General features: G+C 40.4%; 2 protein-coding genes and 1 long non-coding RNA gene across 6 annotated transcripts in view; 1 reads left to right on the top strand and 2 right to left on the bottom strand.

Annotated features, from left to right (window-relative positions):
• The first annotated feature begins 182 nt into the window (after window positions 1-182).
• LOC122437194 overlaps window positions 183-15705 on the top strand; it is a 52654-nt gene continuing 37131 nt past the window's right edge. The window contains exon 1 of the long non-coding RNA XR_006268188.1: window positions 183-473. This is a non-coding gene — a long non-coding RNA (uncharacterized LOC122437194). The remainder of the gene's footprint in view (window positions 474-15705) is intronic.
• Window positions 1086-3002, bottom strand: GJA9 (gap junction protein alpha 9). The gene has a single exon (XM_043461835.1). The coding sequence runs from the start codon at window positions 2723-2725 to the stop codon at window positions 1184-1186; it is 1542 nt and encodes a 513-aa protein (XP_043317770.1). The 5' UTR covers window positions 2726-3002; the 3' UTR covers window positions 1086-1183.
• Window positions 6909-15705, bottom strand: part of RHBDL2 (rhomboid like 2) — a 54267-nt gene continuing 45470 nt past the window's right edge. For all 4 annotated transcript variants that reach the window (XM_043461838.1, XM_043461839.1, XM_043461840.1 and 1 more), the window contains 2 exons: window positions 8243-8304; window positions 6909-7481 (listed from right to left, as the gene is read on the bottom strand). In XM_043461838.1, the coding sequence (XP_043317773.1) occupies window positions 7302-7481; window positions 8243-8304 (242 nt within the window). In that variant the 3' untranslated portion in view covers window positions 6909-7301. The remainder of the gene's footprint in view (window positions 7482-8242; window positions 8305-15705) is intronic.

Genomic DNA, 15705 nt, shown 5'->3' with positions numbered 1-15705 from the left:
TGTTTTCATGGCGACCAGGACGCTCTGAATGCCCCATACTGAGATGAGCCGAGGGAGGCTGCGTGCACCCGCCCCTCTGGTTAGCGAAGCCTCGCCTCTCCTTCCTCTTCCGGTCCTCGCCAAGATTTGGTTGCTTAGTAGGAGGCTAGGTTTTGGTAACTCGGGGCGAGTGTCCAGGTGGGGCCGAAGACGGGCGTGGCGCCAGGGGGCGGGGCCTGCGGAGCCCTGGAGCGCGAGGACTCACTCCTAACGCCGAGAGTGGGCGGACCCGTCTCAACTAGGACCTCAGGAGCAGTGGCAGCCGGCCGATACTGGTTTGTAGACTCTCGTCTTGGAAGAGGGCGCGCGACCGTCGAGGGCAACCCTTGCATTTCCAATGGCTGGAAGACTGCTTAGAATCGTCTGTTTGGGCTCCAGCTCTGACGTTTGGAGTCTCCTTGTTTTGTGGCCGACTTGATGTGGGTCTCCAGAGGGTGAGCAGTAATGTAATAATAATAGCTAGCACTTTTGAGCGCTTACTGTATGCCTGGCAGCGCGTTAAACACCTGTGTTTCTTATTTTAATCCTCACACCATCCCCGTAAGGTAGACACTGTTAGTAAACTGTAATGGTTAGGTGGCCAGTGTAGTAGAGCCAAGACTCGGATCCTGGCACTGAAGCACGATGCTATAAACTGGTAAAAGAAAGCGACATCTTTTTAACATTTTATTTACTAGAAGCAACATGATGATTATATCCAGGACACATCGGGTTGCAGTCCATAAGGAAACTAAGTTAAGAAGCAAGGGCAAACAAAGTTTAATCAGTGTCCAGAAATAAGATCAATAACTAAAAGAGGGAATTACATAGATCAAGAACAATCTCCGAAGGCTGTTTTCCCTTCAAGGAAAAACCTGGTTCTATTTAGCTTTCATTCTGACATAGATTTTCCCAAAATCAGTGTTTTTCTGAAGGGAACCCACAAAAAAGTAAACCTGATTTGGTAACTCTGTGTCTTTAAACTTGAAACTGATCCTTCCCAGTTCAGAACTAGAGCCATTTTCCCTTTTTAAAATGGATTTGTAGTCGTTTGTATAAACAGCTGGTCTTTAGAGCTGCCCTATCTATTTTTTCTGTGCTCCACCATCACTAGACTACTTCTGTGATAATGTAATATGTAGAATGTCTAAGCGCCAACGGATGTTCAGATCTGAAGGTCTGTGGGAGCCCGCCTTCCAATGAGGTTGTTTGTCAGTGACACTAAATGATTTGGAGTACAAGCCGTAGGGTTACTGCAGGTTCTGACCAACTCGGATTCAAAGGACAGCCCGCCCAAAGAATCAGGAGTGTCTGGAATGTCAGGTGGTTGAAAGTCTCCCTGTGAAGGAGGAAGGGTTCTGGTTGTGCTCTCCCTGAGCTGGCCCTTGAGGTTACCTTTAGGAGGTAATGCCTGGTTTTCATTTTCTGCAGAGGGACCCCGGGTAGCCCGGGGCCACTTCCGTTTCGAGGTGCAGTTAGCTGGCAGAGAGAAAGCTGTTTGGGGTGACTGTCCCACGTGGTTGTTAAGCTCTATAGCATCACCTGGACTAGAACAGTGACCTTTCAAGTAGTGATTTCTTTTGCTGTCTTTGCCATCAGTTTCTCTTTTTCCCCTCAACTGGTTACCATTAACTTCTTTTCCAGATAGTTTATAAGTGTCTTCTTTATTACTTGAGCTGATATTTTGAAGATGACCACAAGCCATACTAAATGTGCACATCTCAGAAAGTAGAGTTTCCTGTTCATCCAAAATGCCTTTGTCATCATTTCCAATATGGTTATCAGGATCTGTCTGAAATGCAGAGGGATTTAAACTAGGATACGCTGCTGTGTGTGTTTGCTTGTCCACTAACAGACTATAATCAGGTGCAGAAGAGAGTCGTTTCAGTGAGTTTGCAGATGTGTTTTGATATTTGGCAAGGTTTTGTTTTGACTTGGTACAAAATTCATCATGTTCATCCTTCAATTTACATTGTCCCCAAAGCCCTCTTTTAATCTTTTTAAAACCTAGATGGAAAATTTCTAAAACATTTAGGAAAAGTGAAACAGTCGCTATGGATTGCATGAATAATAGGAATATCGTCTTTTCTGTGGGTCTAGAGACAAAACAATCAATTGTATTTGGACATGGGTGGCCGTGGCATTTAAATAGAGGCTCTAAGTGAAATCCATATAAAAGATACTGTCCAATCATGAACCCAACTTCAACCACAGAGCGAGTGAAAATGTGTATCACGTAAGTGCAAAGCAAGGTTCCTCTGAGTGGAACTTTATTTACTTTCCTTTGCTCCAGCTGACACAGTTCTTCCTCCAGTCGCCTCCGATCCCCAGGTGTTTCAAGCTCTACCTCCTCCAGTTCACCTCTCAGTTGGGCCTTCTTCATCTGCCTCTCCTTCTCCAGAACTCTTAGTCGGTACAAAGCATGGCCCATGTAGACCAGGGATGGTGAAGACACAAATATCACCTGCAAAACCCAGTATCTAATGAGGGAGATAGGGAAGGCCTGATCATAGCATACATTTCTGCAGCCGGGTTGTTCTGTGTTACAGATGAAGCCAGACTGCTCATCATTCCAGACATCTTCAGCTGCTACCCCCAGAACAAGCATTCGAAATATGAACAGGATGGTGAGCCACATCTTTCCAATCACGGTGGAGTGGATGTGAACCTCCTCCAGGATGCCTCCAAGGAAATTCCAGTCCCCCATGTTTATTTAGTCAGTCATCTTATCTCTGAACCCCACCAAATAGGAGGCAGATACATTCTTCCATTTCTGAAGCGTGTGCTATTTCTTAAGCAAACCTGTGGCCAAAATATGAACAAAGCATCACTCTTTCAGCATGCTGGTTGCTCTCTTTTTTCCCTAGAAAGTTGTAATAATATGTTACCAAGAATATGCTTAAGATGTCAAGAATAGGAGGTCACTTACATTTAGACCTTATAATGCAGTGGGGGGAAAAAAGATACCTGGAGGAGGGGTGTATGTATTCTCTATGAAGAATAGAATTATAGGAGTTCCTGGAAGAAAGGAGTCTTACTGGGCTTTTTGCTTTGTTATTTTAAACTGAGAATTCTTAGAGAGGTTCCTGAGACTACTGACTTGATCTTACAAACCTATTTATTAAGATTATTTAATATGAAAGCTGTGACCAATGTCAGTACAAAGAAAAAGGCATGTGTTTCATTTCATAATCCAGTAAGGTACAGCATTTTATGAAACTGAAGGAAACAGATCTGGCTCTTGCTATAAGAATTTAGATCAGTTTTTTAATCCACATTTAAGTGTCTAAATTCTAGCTTCTTGCCGTTTTTGAGCATTTTCAGAAATCATTTCAGTAAAAATATTTATGAATATTTATTTATTACTGTACTTTGCTATGAAAAATTATTATGAGGATGTTATTATATATTGCTTGGATCATTGGTATGTTGGTAGTATTATAGAAATTTTCATTACAACAGTATTTGACCCTTTTAAGACATATAGCTTGCTTTGTGGAGCGAGCATTAGGGCAAGTTATAATTTAGATGCTTGGGTTATCAGCCAGTAGGTTCCATATTAGAGCTGATACCCTGGGATATCTAAGAGGAAATACATCTCAAAGGAAAGAAAAAAATGGGGGAATGTTTTCATTCATTTTCATTTAATATGTAAATGCATGTCCTGTATTCCTCATAGAAAGGGAAATGTTACACAATCAAACAACATAATGGGATATTATAGCTACAAGATATATCCATCACAAAACTCCTGTGAGCTAGGTATATTGTTTCCCCATTTTACAGATGAGGAAACTGAGGTACACCTTAAATTACCCAAGATCACACAGCTAGAACTGGTATTCAAAGATAAATGTGGTTCTAAAGTCACCTCTTAACTGTTTTACTAAACTTATTTTTCTTCTCTAAACACACTTGAAGTTTTTATGAAAGATATATTAAGAAATCACCTATTTTCTCTTATAATTTTAATTATTTAAATTAGGTATGTCAAATAGTGAAAGTTTTGATTTTTTAAATAACAAGTTCTAGAGTCTTTAGTTCCTTTTTGAAAGCTTTATATAGTTCAAAAGAGTTGCAAAAGCATCAACCTTCTAAAATTGAGCTGTATTCCTGAAATAGAGAAATTTTGTATTTGATTTTATTATGTTAATAGCAGTATACTCTTTGACCCACAGTCAAAAGCACTTTAAAATATAAGCAAAGATATTATTCTTATTGCTGTTTATAATAATTATAACTTGAAACTATCCAAAATAATTATCAATACAAGACTGTATTGTACATATAAATAATAATACATCCACAGTATGGTACTATGCAACCAGTAGAGATAATAAATATATACTAATATAAAAAGACATTGGATATATTGTTTCAGTGACATTCGGGTTATAAAACAGAATAATAGAGCCCCATTATTGTAAATTTACTTATATGTAGAGATGCATACAATAAAGCCTAAGAAGGATATTCATCAAAATATTAACTGTGATTATCTATGGGTAGAATGATAATAATTGACTTAATTTTTTATAATTATATATATGTTTAATTTCTTTTACCATGAGCACTTTACTTTTAAAATTACCAAAGAAAATTAAAGTTGTTTTTTTTTTCTGAAAGGACAAGTGCATAGTATTTTCTGAAAGCGGAAGTACTGTTATGTAGCTTCAAATCTTAGGTCCTAAAGCTTTCATAGCAAATAGCATGAATACTAATATACACAGATACAGTACCATAAAATTCAAAAGAAAAAAATATTTCAAATGACTCTTCGTTAGCTAAGACAGAGAGATTAACACAGACCTTTCTTGATTTAGGTAAATTTGAAGCAGATCACGCTTAAAAGTTATACCACAGCCATCTTCATCGTGTTTTCTGAATGTGTCCCTTTGCAGGTGTAGAGCAGATTCAGTTTGGTTCAGCGCAGTGAGTCAGCCATCAGCTGAACTCAATCTCCCTGCCTTCATTCTTGCTTCTTAAACAGCGCCACCCAATGGAAGTTTTTTTAATCCAGTGGAACTTTTTGCAGCAGTGTTGGAGTACTGTCTGCATGTTCAATCAGATGGCCACTATTAATACATAGCTATTGAGTACTTTCTACAAGGCTTGTGTAACAGAGATACAGTTTTTAATTTCATTTAATTTGAATTAAATGTAAACAGCTACATGTGCCTAGTTGCTACCTTATTGGGCAGCCCACAGAAAGAATATTTCCAATATTTCTAATTAATACAGCACAGTTTAGAAGACTAAAACTATAAGCCCCAAATTAAGCTGAATAAATGGTTCCTCTATTATTCAGAAATGTCAAATTTAAAATGCCAGACATGTGTGCTTTTTTAATGGTAACTTTGCCCCCTGGAGACCCAGAAAGATATCACTGTTTTTGGTAACGTAAACAATGTTTCTAGTACCAAAATAACCTAACTAGATAATAACTTCTTAGTCATCAGTCTTAATAATCAATGGGTCATGTCCGATTTCATAGTTAGATGAATCCTGTTTCTCTGTCTAGTTTTCTGTTATTAACAATTACTTTGCACTTTTAGGTCATTAAAGATCTCCAGAGTACTGACCTGGTGGGTTGGCGATGGCAGATAAATATTTCTTCCTTGGGCTTCTTTGCCATCTAATAGCTACTTTTCAGTTTAAATTCAACCCTTTCATCAGGAAATATATATATATTCATACTTGTATATTACATATTATATAAATTATATATTATGTGTAATATATAAATTATAAGTAAATTAATAAATTTTTAAATGCTATGCTTCATTAGTGTTACATATGAATTAAAATATTATTTTTTAATCAAAATTAAATTTTTTCAAGATTTATAAAGCCACCTTTTGGCAAATGTATGAGGAAATGGTTACTGTCATGTAATATCAGTAAGAATATAAATGGATACAACTATTTAAAAGGTAATTTAGGGAATTCCCTGGCATCCAGTGGTTAGATGGGCTTCCCTGGTGACTCAGCGGTAGAGAATCGCTGCAGTGCAGGAGATGCAGGAGACCGGGTTTCCATCCCTGAGTTGGGAAGATCCCCTGGAGGAGGGCATGGCAACCCACTCCAGGATTCTTGCCTGGAGAATCCTATGGACACAAGACCCTGGCAGGCTGCAGTCCATAGGGTTGCAAAGAGTTGAATACAACTGAAGCAACTTAGCACACACCAGCGGTTAGAAGTCAAAACTTTTACTGTGGTGGTCCAGGTTCAATCCTTGGTTGGGGATCTAAGATCCTGCAAGCTGTGTGGCACAGCCAAAAAAAAAAGAGGTAGTTAAAATCTATCAAAAGTAACATAACATTTCTGCTTCTGGATGCTTGAAATATCTATTCATTCAATCATTCTCAAAGACACACCATACATACTAGAGTGATCACATAGCAGTGTTGGTAATGGTACAAAATCAGCAGCAACTTAAGTGTTCAGTAAGAGGAATGGTTAAGGAAACAATAGCACATCTTTTTTGTTTAGTTACTAAGTCATGGCCCGCTCTTTGTGACCCCATGGACTGTCGTCAGCTCCTGTGTCCATGGGATTCTCCATCCTGGAGTGGGTTGCCATGCCCTCCTGCAGGCGATCTTCCCAACCCAGTAATCAAATGCATGTCTCCTGTGTCTCCTGCATTGCAGATGGATTCTTTACTCACTGAGCCATCTGGGAAGCCCTGTCATTTGCAACCTTTAAGTCCTGCCCCCTCTTAGACAAATTACTTGATTTTTTTTTTTTTTTTAAGAGTTCTCATAGCCTCCTCTCTAAGATGCAGAGTAACAGCTGCCTTTCTGGGTTGTTAAAAAGATTAGCAATAATGCACATAAAGCACCCCAAACAGTGACCTATTGACTCAAACAGTGATGGAAAGTGATAATCAGTAGTCTGACAGACATGAAAAGTTTTTATTATCAGCAGAGTACATTATTTGTGGATTCTATCAGGCAGTCTCTATACCATATCCTCCTAAGAGCAAGTTCTTTTAAAGAATGCATACCCTTGACATGGCATGCCTAGAAAAGAGCCAGTCTCTGGTTCTCACTTCCCTTCCCTTTTCTCTCTTCCTCTTCCCCTTCATTCCCTCAGAAGAGCTTCTTCCTTAAACCGTAACCCCTTTTGTAAGCAGTCTTTGAAACCGACAACTTCAGGGGTGTTCTCTTTATCAAATTGTTAGCGTTTGCTGGGACTTCTCTGTTTCTTCATAGAGAGTTCTCCAGTTTTGTTTTTTTTCCCCCCAGATGGCCCTTTTTATTCACTGGTTTGTGTTAAGGGCGTCAGTTCGCTGGAGATAGGAAAATGTTGAAAAACACAGCAAATAAAACAAAAGCTAAATAAGCTGCAATCGCTGTCCAAAACCTTGGATCTTTCAGCAGTGCCTGATCAAAGCAGCTGAACACGGTATAACCAATGGACATTCCAGCAAATCCACCTGCAATGTGAGCTGCAAAAGACACCTTGGGAGAAAAGGGGAAAATGAAAATAAGTGAAGAAAATCGTAATTGTGTATTTCAGCTGCATCTCTCTTACTAGAGAACAAATACCATCCCAGTCAAAGAGTCTTAAAGTCTGAACAGCAAGGTAGTGAGACAAAAGAGACAACAAAACCCCATCATGCAAAGCTAAAAGAAATGTCATTTCACTGACTCTTGGGTACACACAACAGCCATCCTGTCTGTCTTGAGGCCATCATTACATTTAGGATGGTTCTGTACAAGGCCAGCCAAGAGAGTAAGAGTTGAGATTAGTGAGGGTTCTTTACAGGAGCATAATCTATCCCACACAAATGGAATGTCTGAATTAAAACACAGGTAATAACACACACAAATACTCAGAAATTACCAAATTCAGGAAACAATTTCAATAAAACTGGAAATCTTTGTCAGTTTTCTTTGTATTATAAATTCATCTGGACCCATATCATTGCTGCTTTCCAATCTGCATTTTATTCTCCATAGACAGTAAAGTCCCTTCACTCCCATTTTTTGGAATAGCTACCCGTATAGCAGGTACAGAGAACTAGAGCCAATTATCTGGGCTATGAGAGAAGTGAAAAGGATACCCCAAAGGCCAGTTTGCTCAGGAATTTTCTTAACTTCCATATGGAAATCTGACAGCTTTAAATCTCTGAATTGTTGCTGCCCCTATTTTGTGACCCTTTTTAGCTATTGATATCATAGGTAAACAAATTTTCATTTAAAAAATAAACTGAACTCACCGGAGACCCATTTGCAGGAACAAAGAACCGTCTGTAGAGAGCAAATCCCATGTCTGACACAACTAGAAGGGAAAACAGCCTGATGAAGCCCCAGGATCTCCACAACAGCGTACCAGTTATTTTTGGTTCCCCTCTAGCAATGGTAACATTTATTGAGACTTACTCTGTGCCAGGTACTGTTCTGAGAACTTTACATGTACTACCTTTGTATCATTAATCCTCACAACAATGCCATGAAATTGGTACTGTCATTACCTCATTTTATAGATGCATTGATCCAACGAGTATTTAGTAATGATCACCCATGTGCCAGCCACTATTCTAGGTGGTGGATATACTGCCAAGAAAAGATCAGACTGCCTCATGGAACTGAAAGTCTAGCTGGGGAAGGCGAGTGAATAAGTAAAACATACAGTATTGTCAAAGGGTGCTTAGTGCTGTAGAGAGTGCACAAAGAGGAGAATTGAGAATGCTGGGAGCAGGGTGTGGTGTTTAACCGGAGAGTCAGGAAGGATCTCAAGGAGAATACGCCATTTGATGAGGATAAGGGAGCAAGCCATGCTGACCTTTAAAGAGCCTTCTATGGTGTTAGAAAGTGTTCTAGTTTCATTCTTTTACAAGTGGTTGACCAGTTATCCCAGCACCACTTGTTAAAGAGGTTGTCTTTTTTCCATTGTATATCCTTGCCTCCTTTGTCAAAGATAAGGTGTCCATAGGTCCGTGGATTTATCTCTGGGCTTTCTATTCTGTTCCATTGATCTATATTTCTGTCTTTGTGCCAGTACCATACTGTCTTGATGACTGTGGCTTTGTAGTAAGAGCTGAAGTCAGGCAGGTTGATTCCTCCAGTTCCATTATTCTTTCTCAAGATTACTTTGGCTATTCGAGGTTTTTTGTATTTCCATACAAATTGTGAAAATTCTTGGTCTAGTTCTGTGAAAAATACCGTTGGTAACTTGATAGGGATTGCATTGAATCTATAGATTGCTTTAGGTAGAATAGCCATTTTGACAATATTGATTCTTCCAATCCATGAACACGGTATGTTTCTCTATCTGTTTGTGTCCTCTTTGATTTCTTTCATCAGTGTTTTATAGTTTTCTATGTATAGGTCTTTTGTTTCTTTAGGTAGATATACTCCTAAGTATTTTATTCTTTTTGTTGCAATGGTGAATGGTATTGTTTCCTTAATTTCTCTTTCTGTTTTTTCATTGTTAGTATATAGGAATGCAAGGGATTTCTGTGTGTTAATTTTATATCCTGCAACTTTACTATATTCATTGATTAGCTCTAGTAATTTTCTGGTAGAGTCTTTAGGGTTTTCTATGTAGAGGATCATGTCATCTGCAAACAGTGAGAGTTTCACTTCTTCTTTTCCTATCTGGATTCCTTTTACTTCTTTTTCTGCTCTGATTGCTGTGGCCAAAACTTCCAACACTATGTTGAATAGTAGTGGTGAGAGTGGGCACCCTTGTCTTGTTCCTGATTTCAGGGGAAATGCTTTCAATTTTTCACCATTGAGGGTGATGCTTGCTGTGGGTTTGTCATATATAGCTTTTATTATGTTGAGGTATGTTCCTTCTATTCCTGCTTTTTTGGAGAGTTTTAATCATAAATGACACCATACACAAAAATAAACTCAAATGGATTAAAGATCTAAATGTAAGACCAGAAACTATAAAACTCCTAGAGGAGAACATAGGCAAAACACTCTCCGACATAAATCACAGCAAGATCCTCTATGACCCATCTCCCAGAATATTGGAAATAAAAGCAAAACTAAACAAATGGGACCTAATGAAACTTAAAAGCTTTTGCACAACAAAGGAAACTATAAGCAAGGTGAAAAGACAGCCTCAGATTGGGAGAAAATAATAGCAAATGAAGCAACAGACAAAGGATTAATCTCAAAAATATACAAGCAACTCCTGCAGCTCAATTCCAGAAAAATAAATGACCCAATCAAAAAATGGGCCAAAGAACTAAACAGACATTTCTCCAAAGAAGACATACAGATGGCTAACAAACACATGAAAAGATGCTCAACATCACTCATTATCAGAGAAATGCAAATCAAAACCACAATGAGGTACCATTACTCGCCAGTCAGGATGGCTGCTATCCAAAAGTCTACAAGCAATAAATGCTGGAGAGGGTGTGGAGAAAAGGGAACCCTCTTACACTGTTGGTGGGAATGCAAACTAGTACAGCCGCTATGGAAACAGTGTGGAGATTTCTTAAAAAACTGGAAATAGAACTGCCATATGACCCAGCAATCCCACTTCTGGGCATACACACTGAGGAAACCAGATCTGAAAGAGACACGTGCACCCCAATGTTCATCGCAGCACTGTTTATAATAGCCAGGACATGGAAGCAACCTAGATGCCCATCAGCAGATGAATGGATAAGGAAGCTGTGGTACATATACACCATGGAATATTACTCAGCCATTAAAAAGAATTCATATGAATCAGTCCTAATGAGATGGATGAAACTGGAGCCCCTTATACAGAGTGAAGTAAGCCAGAAAGATAAAGAACATTACAGCATACTAACACATATATATGGAATTTAGAAAGATGGTAACGATAACCCTATATGCAAAAAGAAAAAGAGACACAGAAATACAGAACAGACTTTTGAACTCTGTGGGAGAATGTGAGGGTGGGATATTTCAAAAGAACAGCATGTATACTATCTATGGTGAAACAGATCACCAGCCCAGGTGGGATGCATGAGACAAGTGCTCGGGCCTGGTGCACTGGGAAGACCCAGAGGAATCGGGTGGAGAGGGAGGTGGGAGGGGGGATCGGGATGGGGAATACGTGTAAATCTATTGCTGATTCATGTCAATGTATGACAAAAGAAATAAATAAATTAATTAATTAAAAAAATAAAGAGCCTTCTAGGCAGACTGAAGTACAAAGTCCCTAAGGCAGGACCAGCTGTGCCTGGAGTGTGTGAGGAATACCAAAGCAGTTGATCTGATGGCATCGACAGTTTTCAAAGGATGGTTCCCTTTCCCACTGGGGATTCCCAGCTTCACTGGGAACTTACTAGAAACGAAAACTCTCAGGCCCACCCCAAACTTACTGAACCAGAAACTCTACAGGTACGACTCGACAGTCTGTGCTTTACCAAGACCTGCAGATGGTTCTGGACTCAAGTAGGTGAGGTGATCAAACCATGGCAGATGGCAGATCACGTAGAGTCTTATGGACCCTCGTAAGGACTTTGACTTTTACCCTTCCAAAGCTTTTGAGCACAGAAGTGACATGTCTGACTTGGGTTTTTAATAGTTTTTATTTATTTATTTATTGGCTGTACTGGGCCTTCATTGATGCATGAGCGGCCAGTGGGGGCTACTCTCCAGTTGCAGTGCACAGGCTTCCCACTGCAGCGGCTTCTCTTGCTGAGCACAGGCCCTAGGGCTCAAGGCTTCAGTCGTTGCAGCCCCCTAGGCGCGATCGTTGTGGCGCGTGGACTTGGTTGCTCCATGGCATGTGGGATCTTCCCTGATCAGGGATCGAACCGTGTCTCCTGCACTGGCAGGCGATTTCTTTACCACTGAGCCACCAGGGAAACCCCCTGACTCACATTTTTAAAAGCTGATTCTTGCTGCCGTCATACTCTAAAGTAGCAAAGACAGAAGCAGGCAGACAAACTAATTACTGCTATTGCACCACCTCGAGTGAGGAAAGACCTGGTGTTTTATACATAAAGAAACCAAGACACACAGGCTAAGTACTCGACCAAGGCCACATAGCTCTGAGGCAGTGGTGGGATTTGAACCTTAAGCCGTCTGACTGTGGGGGCTTCACTCTCACCCACCTAATCACCCCAAATTAAAAGATGAAAGCTTACACCTTGTCTTGAAGATCCCGAGCGAGCCCCTAAGATGAAAGGTTGTGGCTCTGAGCCGTGAACGATGCTGGGATTCTTGGCCTCCAGAGGAAAGGATTTTGATGTGGAGCCAGAGACGAGGCTTGACCACTTGGAGCTTTTGTGTAGCCAAGTTTTATTAAAGTATAAAAGAGATAGAGAAAGCTTCTCACATAGACATCAGAAGGGGGCAGGAGAGTAGCCCCTTTCCAGTTTTTTGCAAGTCATCTTATGTGCTTTAGCAAGCAGTTGATCATAGATAAAAGAAACACCTCAAGGCTCAGAGAGTTGTACCGGCTGCAGTCTCTCCCACAACAAACATATCTACGCAAGGGGAGTCATCTCTGGACCCAGATGTCTCCAGGCAAGATACTAAAGGAAAACAGACCTCCAAGCAAGATACATTGTTTTATTAACATAGCCTAAGAAAAACACTCCCATGAGTAAGATGTATTATTTTGTTGGGCAATCAGCCCCTCAAGGTTGGGAAAAAGTAACTTTGAGGAACAGCCGATTGCAACAGAATTAAAGGAGTCTCCTACCTGGCTAAAGCCAGAGCAAAGGAATGTAGAAAAATCCTTTGCCATTTTTCTCCTTCTGCAGCTTGGGGACCTTTGGCCCCCTTAGTGAGACCTGCCTACCCATTAACCCTTTCATAATTACCATCAGGAATACAGAAGACAGCCCAAGAAAGGAAGTGATTCCACAGTCAATAATGGAACAGTAAGAGCCAGAACTTAGACATTCCTTAAATAAGTCATGTTGGTGATGCTAAAGGACCTTCCAGGCTTCTTGGGTTAGAAGAACTCTGCCCTACATGTGTGCTTGGAAACATGTCCTGCAACTGTCACATTCCACACCCGTCCCCCAATACCCTATGCTCTACTTAGTGAGTGTCCTAGGAGACCGAAAGACCTAGTCCTTGCCTTTGGGAAAATAGCATCAGGACCATGTGTTCTGGCTAGCTTCCCTTTCAATATAATATTGACCCCGAAGTCACTGGGTAGGAATTGAGGTCGAGGAAGTACTCAATATTAATTTAATTGTAAATGACTATCACACCAAATGCTATAAATATGGCTATTATTGTATTTAAGTCATTTGCATTTCCTGATGGAGTGTAAATAACAGATACAGTGCTAGGAAAGCGTAAGAAAACCACCACAAGGAAGACTTACTAGAAACAGTTACTGTGGTCTAGACTTTCACAGTAGGAGGCCTCCTTTCAAAAACTATGTAACTCTTAGCATGTTAGTTTCTCCATTCAGTTTGTCTCCTGCCTTCTGACTTGTATCTGCCTGGCCCTTTCTGCTTCCAAGGGGAGTTTACTTATAAACTGCTGCAGTCTCTAAACTTGAGACCTGTCTTCCCACCTGAAAAGAAGCCCTTATTCCAATAAATCAAATCATTATCTTCAGTAAAACCTAACACTCATTTTAAGGGAGTTACCTTTATTTGGGTTTTTTGAAGGATGAAAATCGAGATGTCCTGAACTTTTTCCAGGGAAGCTCAGTTGCTTTGTTAGAAAACACATTTAAAAATTGGTGCTTAATGAAGGAAGTCCTTAAGGCCAACTGTCCTTCACAATTAAGAATAATATTTACCATTTTTTAAAAAAAAGCTATAAATTTTCCCAAGGAAACGTGTTTAAAATTAAAATGTATTTGTGTTTCATTAATCTGGAGTTTGTTGTAGGTGTGTCTGCATGCATGCTCAGTTGTGTCTGACTCTTTCGGACCCCAAAGGCAGGACCCCTGTAACCTGCCAGGCTCCTCTGTCCATGGAATTTTCCAGGCAAGAATGCTGGAGCAGATGCTCTTTCCTTCTCCAAGGGATCTTCCCAACCCAGGGATCCAACCCGCATCTTGCATCTCCTGCATTGACAGACAGGTTCTTTACAGCTGAGCCACCAGGAAAACCCCAACCAGGCCAAAAAATGGCATGTGGGGAAGGTTGATGTTAGCTGTCCTACCTGTGTTTGTAGGATATGATAAGAGCCCATAATTTTTTCTGTATTGTGGGAAAGTTTCTGAGCTTCTTTTGTGCCCTATTGATTTAGCTCAATAAACATGTATGAGTCAGTTGCAAAAAAAAAAAAAAAAAAACACATTATTCAGCGACTGTATTACTTACCTCAAGAATGACGGAATGTTACATAAACTGTATTTGGAGATAACTTTGTGCATGAGGAAAGGGTTTTTACTCCACCATTAAAGAGTATTAGAGAATTAAAATCATTTCCCCACTGAGAGTTTGAGGCTTATTTTACAAAAGTCATTATTTGAAACAGATCAACTGAAAACCTAGGTAACTTGTATAAGAATATTTTTCTGTCTAAGGGCTTGTTCCTTGGTTCTGGTTGTGACCCTTAACAACTCATATAGCTCAGCCCACACAGTGACTCCTCTTAACTAACTCCCAGACATCTGCCTGCCTTCCTGTGCTGACTACTTCCCCTCTTTTTAAATTTCTCAGAGATGTCTATGGAGAAAAACATTATATATGCTATGGTATAAACTACAAACAAGTCACTTCTTTTCTATCTGGGTGAAATACTGTTTTATAATTATGCCATTCATAAACTAAACTTAGTCTCTTTTTGGAACACTTGATATCAATTTGCAGGATCATTTTTTTCCTACTATGTGGACAGCCAACATTGCATGTGCGTGTGCTAAGTCTCTTCAGTCATGTCAGACTCTTTGCAACCCATGGACTGTAGCCCACCAGGCTCCTCTGTCCACGGGATTCTCCAGGCAAGAATACTAGAGTGGGTCGTGCCCTCCTCCGGGGTATCTTCCCAACCCAGGGATCGAACCCACGTCTCTTACGTTGCCTGCATTGGCAGGCAGGTTCTTTACCACTAGCACCACCTGGGAAGCCCTGACAGCCAAAAGTAGCCTGTATCAAATGTCACTTCTGTCTTTGTCTTCAAGTCTGAGCCTTAAGGTCAGCCTTTTCCCCACACCCTCTGTGCAGATAGAACTGCAGCAGGAGCAGGCTGGGAAATACAAGTTACAAGCCCTGCCTTTGATCTTGTTTGCTTCTGCTCTGTATGGCCTGCCATCATCCAAAATCCTGACTTTCAGACCCACCTAAATTCCACCTCTTCTCCAGAATGAGGCTTCCTAAGCTCCTTGAGCATGTCGTTCCCCACTACCATTCTTGAGATTTCCAAAGCCATGTCAGTCATCCCCGATTCCCTGACCCCTCTCTTCCTCCACCTCTGCTCAGGTCTTCAGTCCTCAGCCACCGCTCCATGCTTACATCCTAGATCAGTTCTGTTTTTAATCTGAAAATGTAGAAATTGAAGAAGAAAATGGATAACCTGAATAGCTTTTAAGTTTTCCCTTTCAAACAAAATCGTATACAGAATCTAGTTTATGAATGAGAAAAATCCAGTGTATAAAAAATAAATGACAGGGACTTCTCTGGTTGTCCAGTGGGTGAGAATCTGCCTCCCAATTCAGAGAATGTGGGATCCCTGGTAGGAGAATGAAGATCCCGCATGCCACAGGGCAGCTGAGCCCACACACTGCAACTAGAGAAGCCTTCGCACTACAATGAAGAGCCCGCAC

The sequence above is a fragment of the Cervus canadensis genome, chromosome 2, assembly GCF_019320065.1.
Source record: "Cervus canadensis isolate Bull #8, Minnesota chromosome 2, ASM1932006v1, whole genome shotgun sequence".
NCBI lineage: Eukaryota > Metazoa > Chordata > Mammalia > Artiodactyla > Cervidae > Cervus > Cervus canadensis.
This window is presented reverse-complemented; position numbering and strand designations above follow the sequence as displayed.

Bases quoted from the DNA above. Each gene is read 5' to 3' on its own strand.
- GJA9 (XM_043461835.1), bottom strand. From the start codon at position 2,725: ATGGGGGACTGGAATTTCCTTGGAGGCATCCTGGAGGAGGTTCACATC.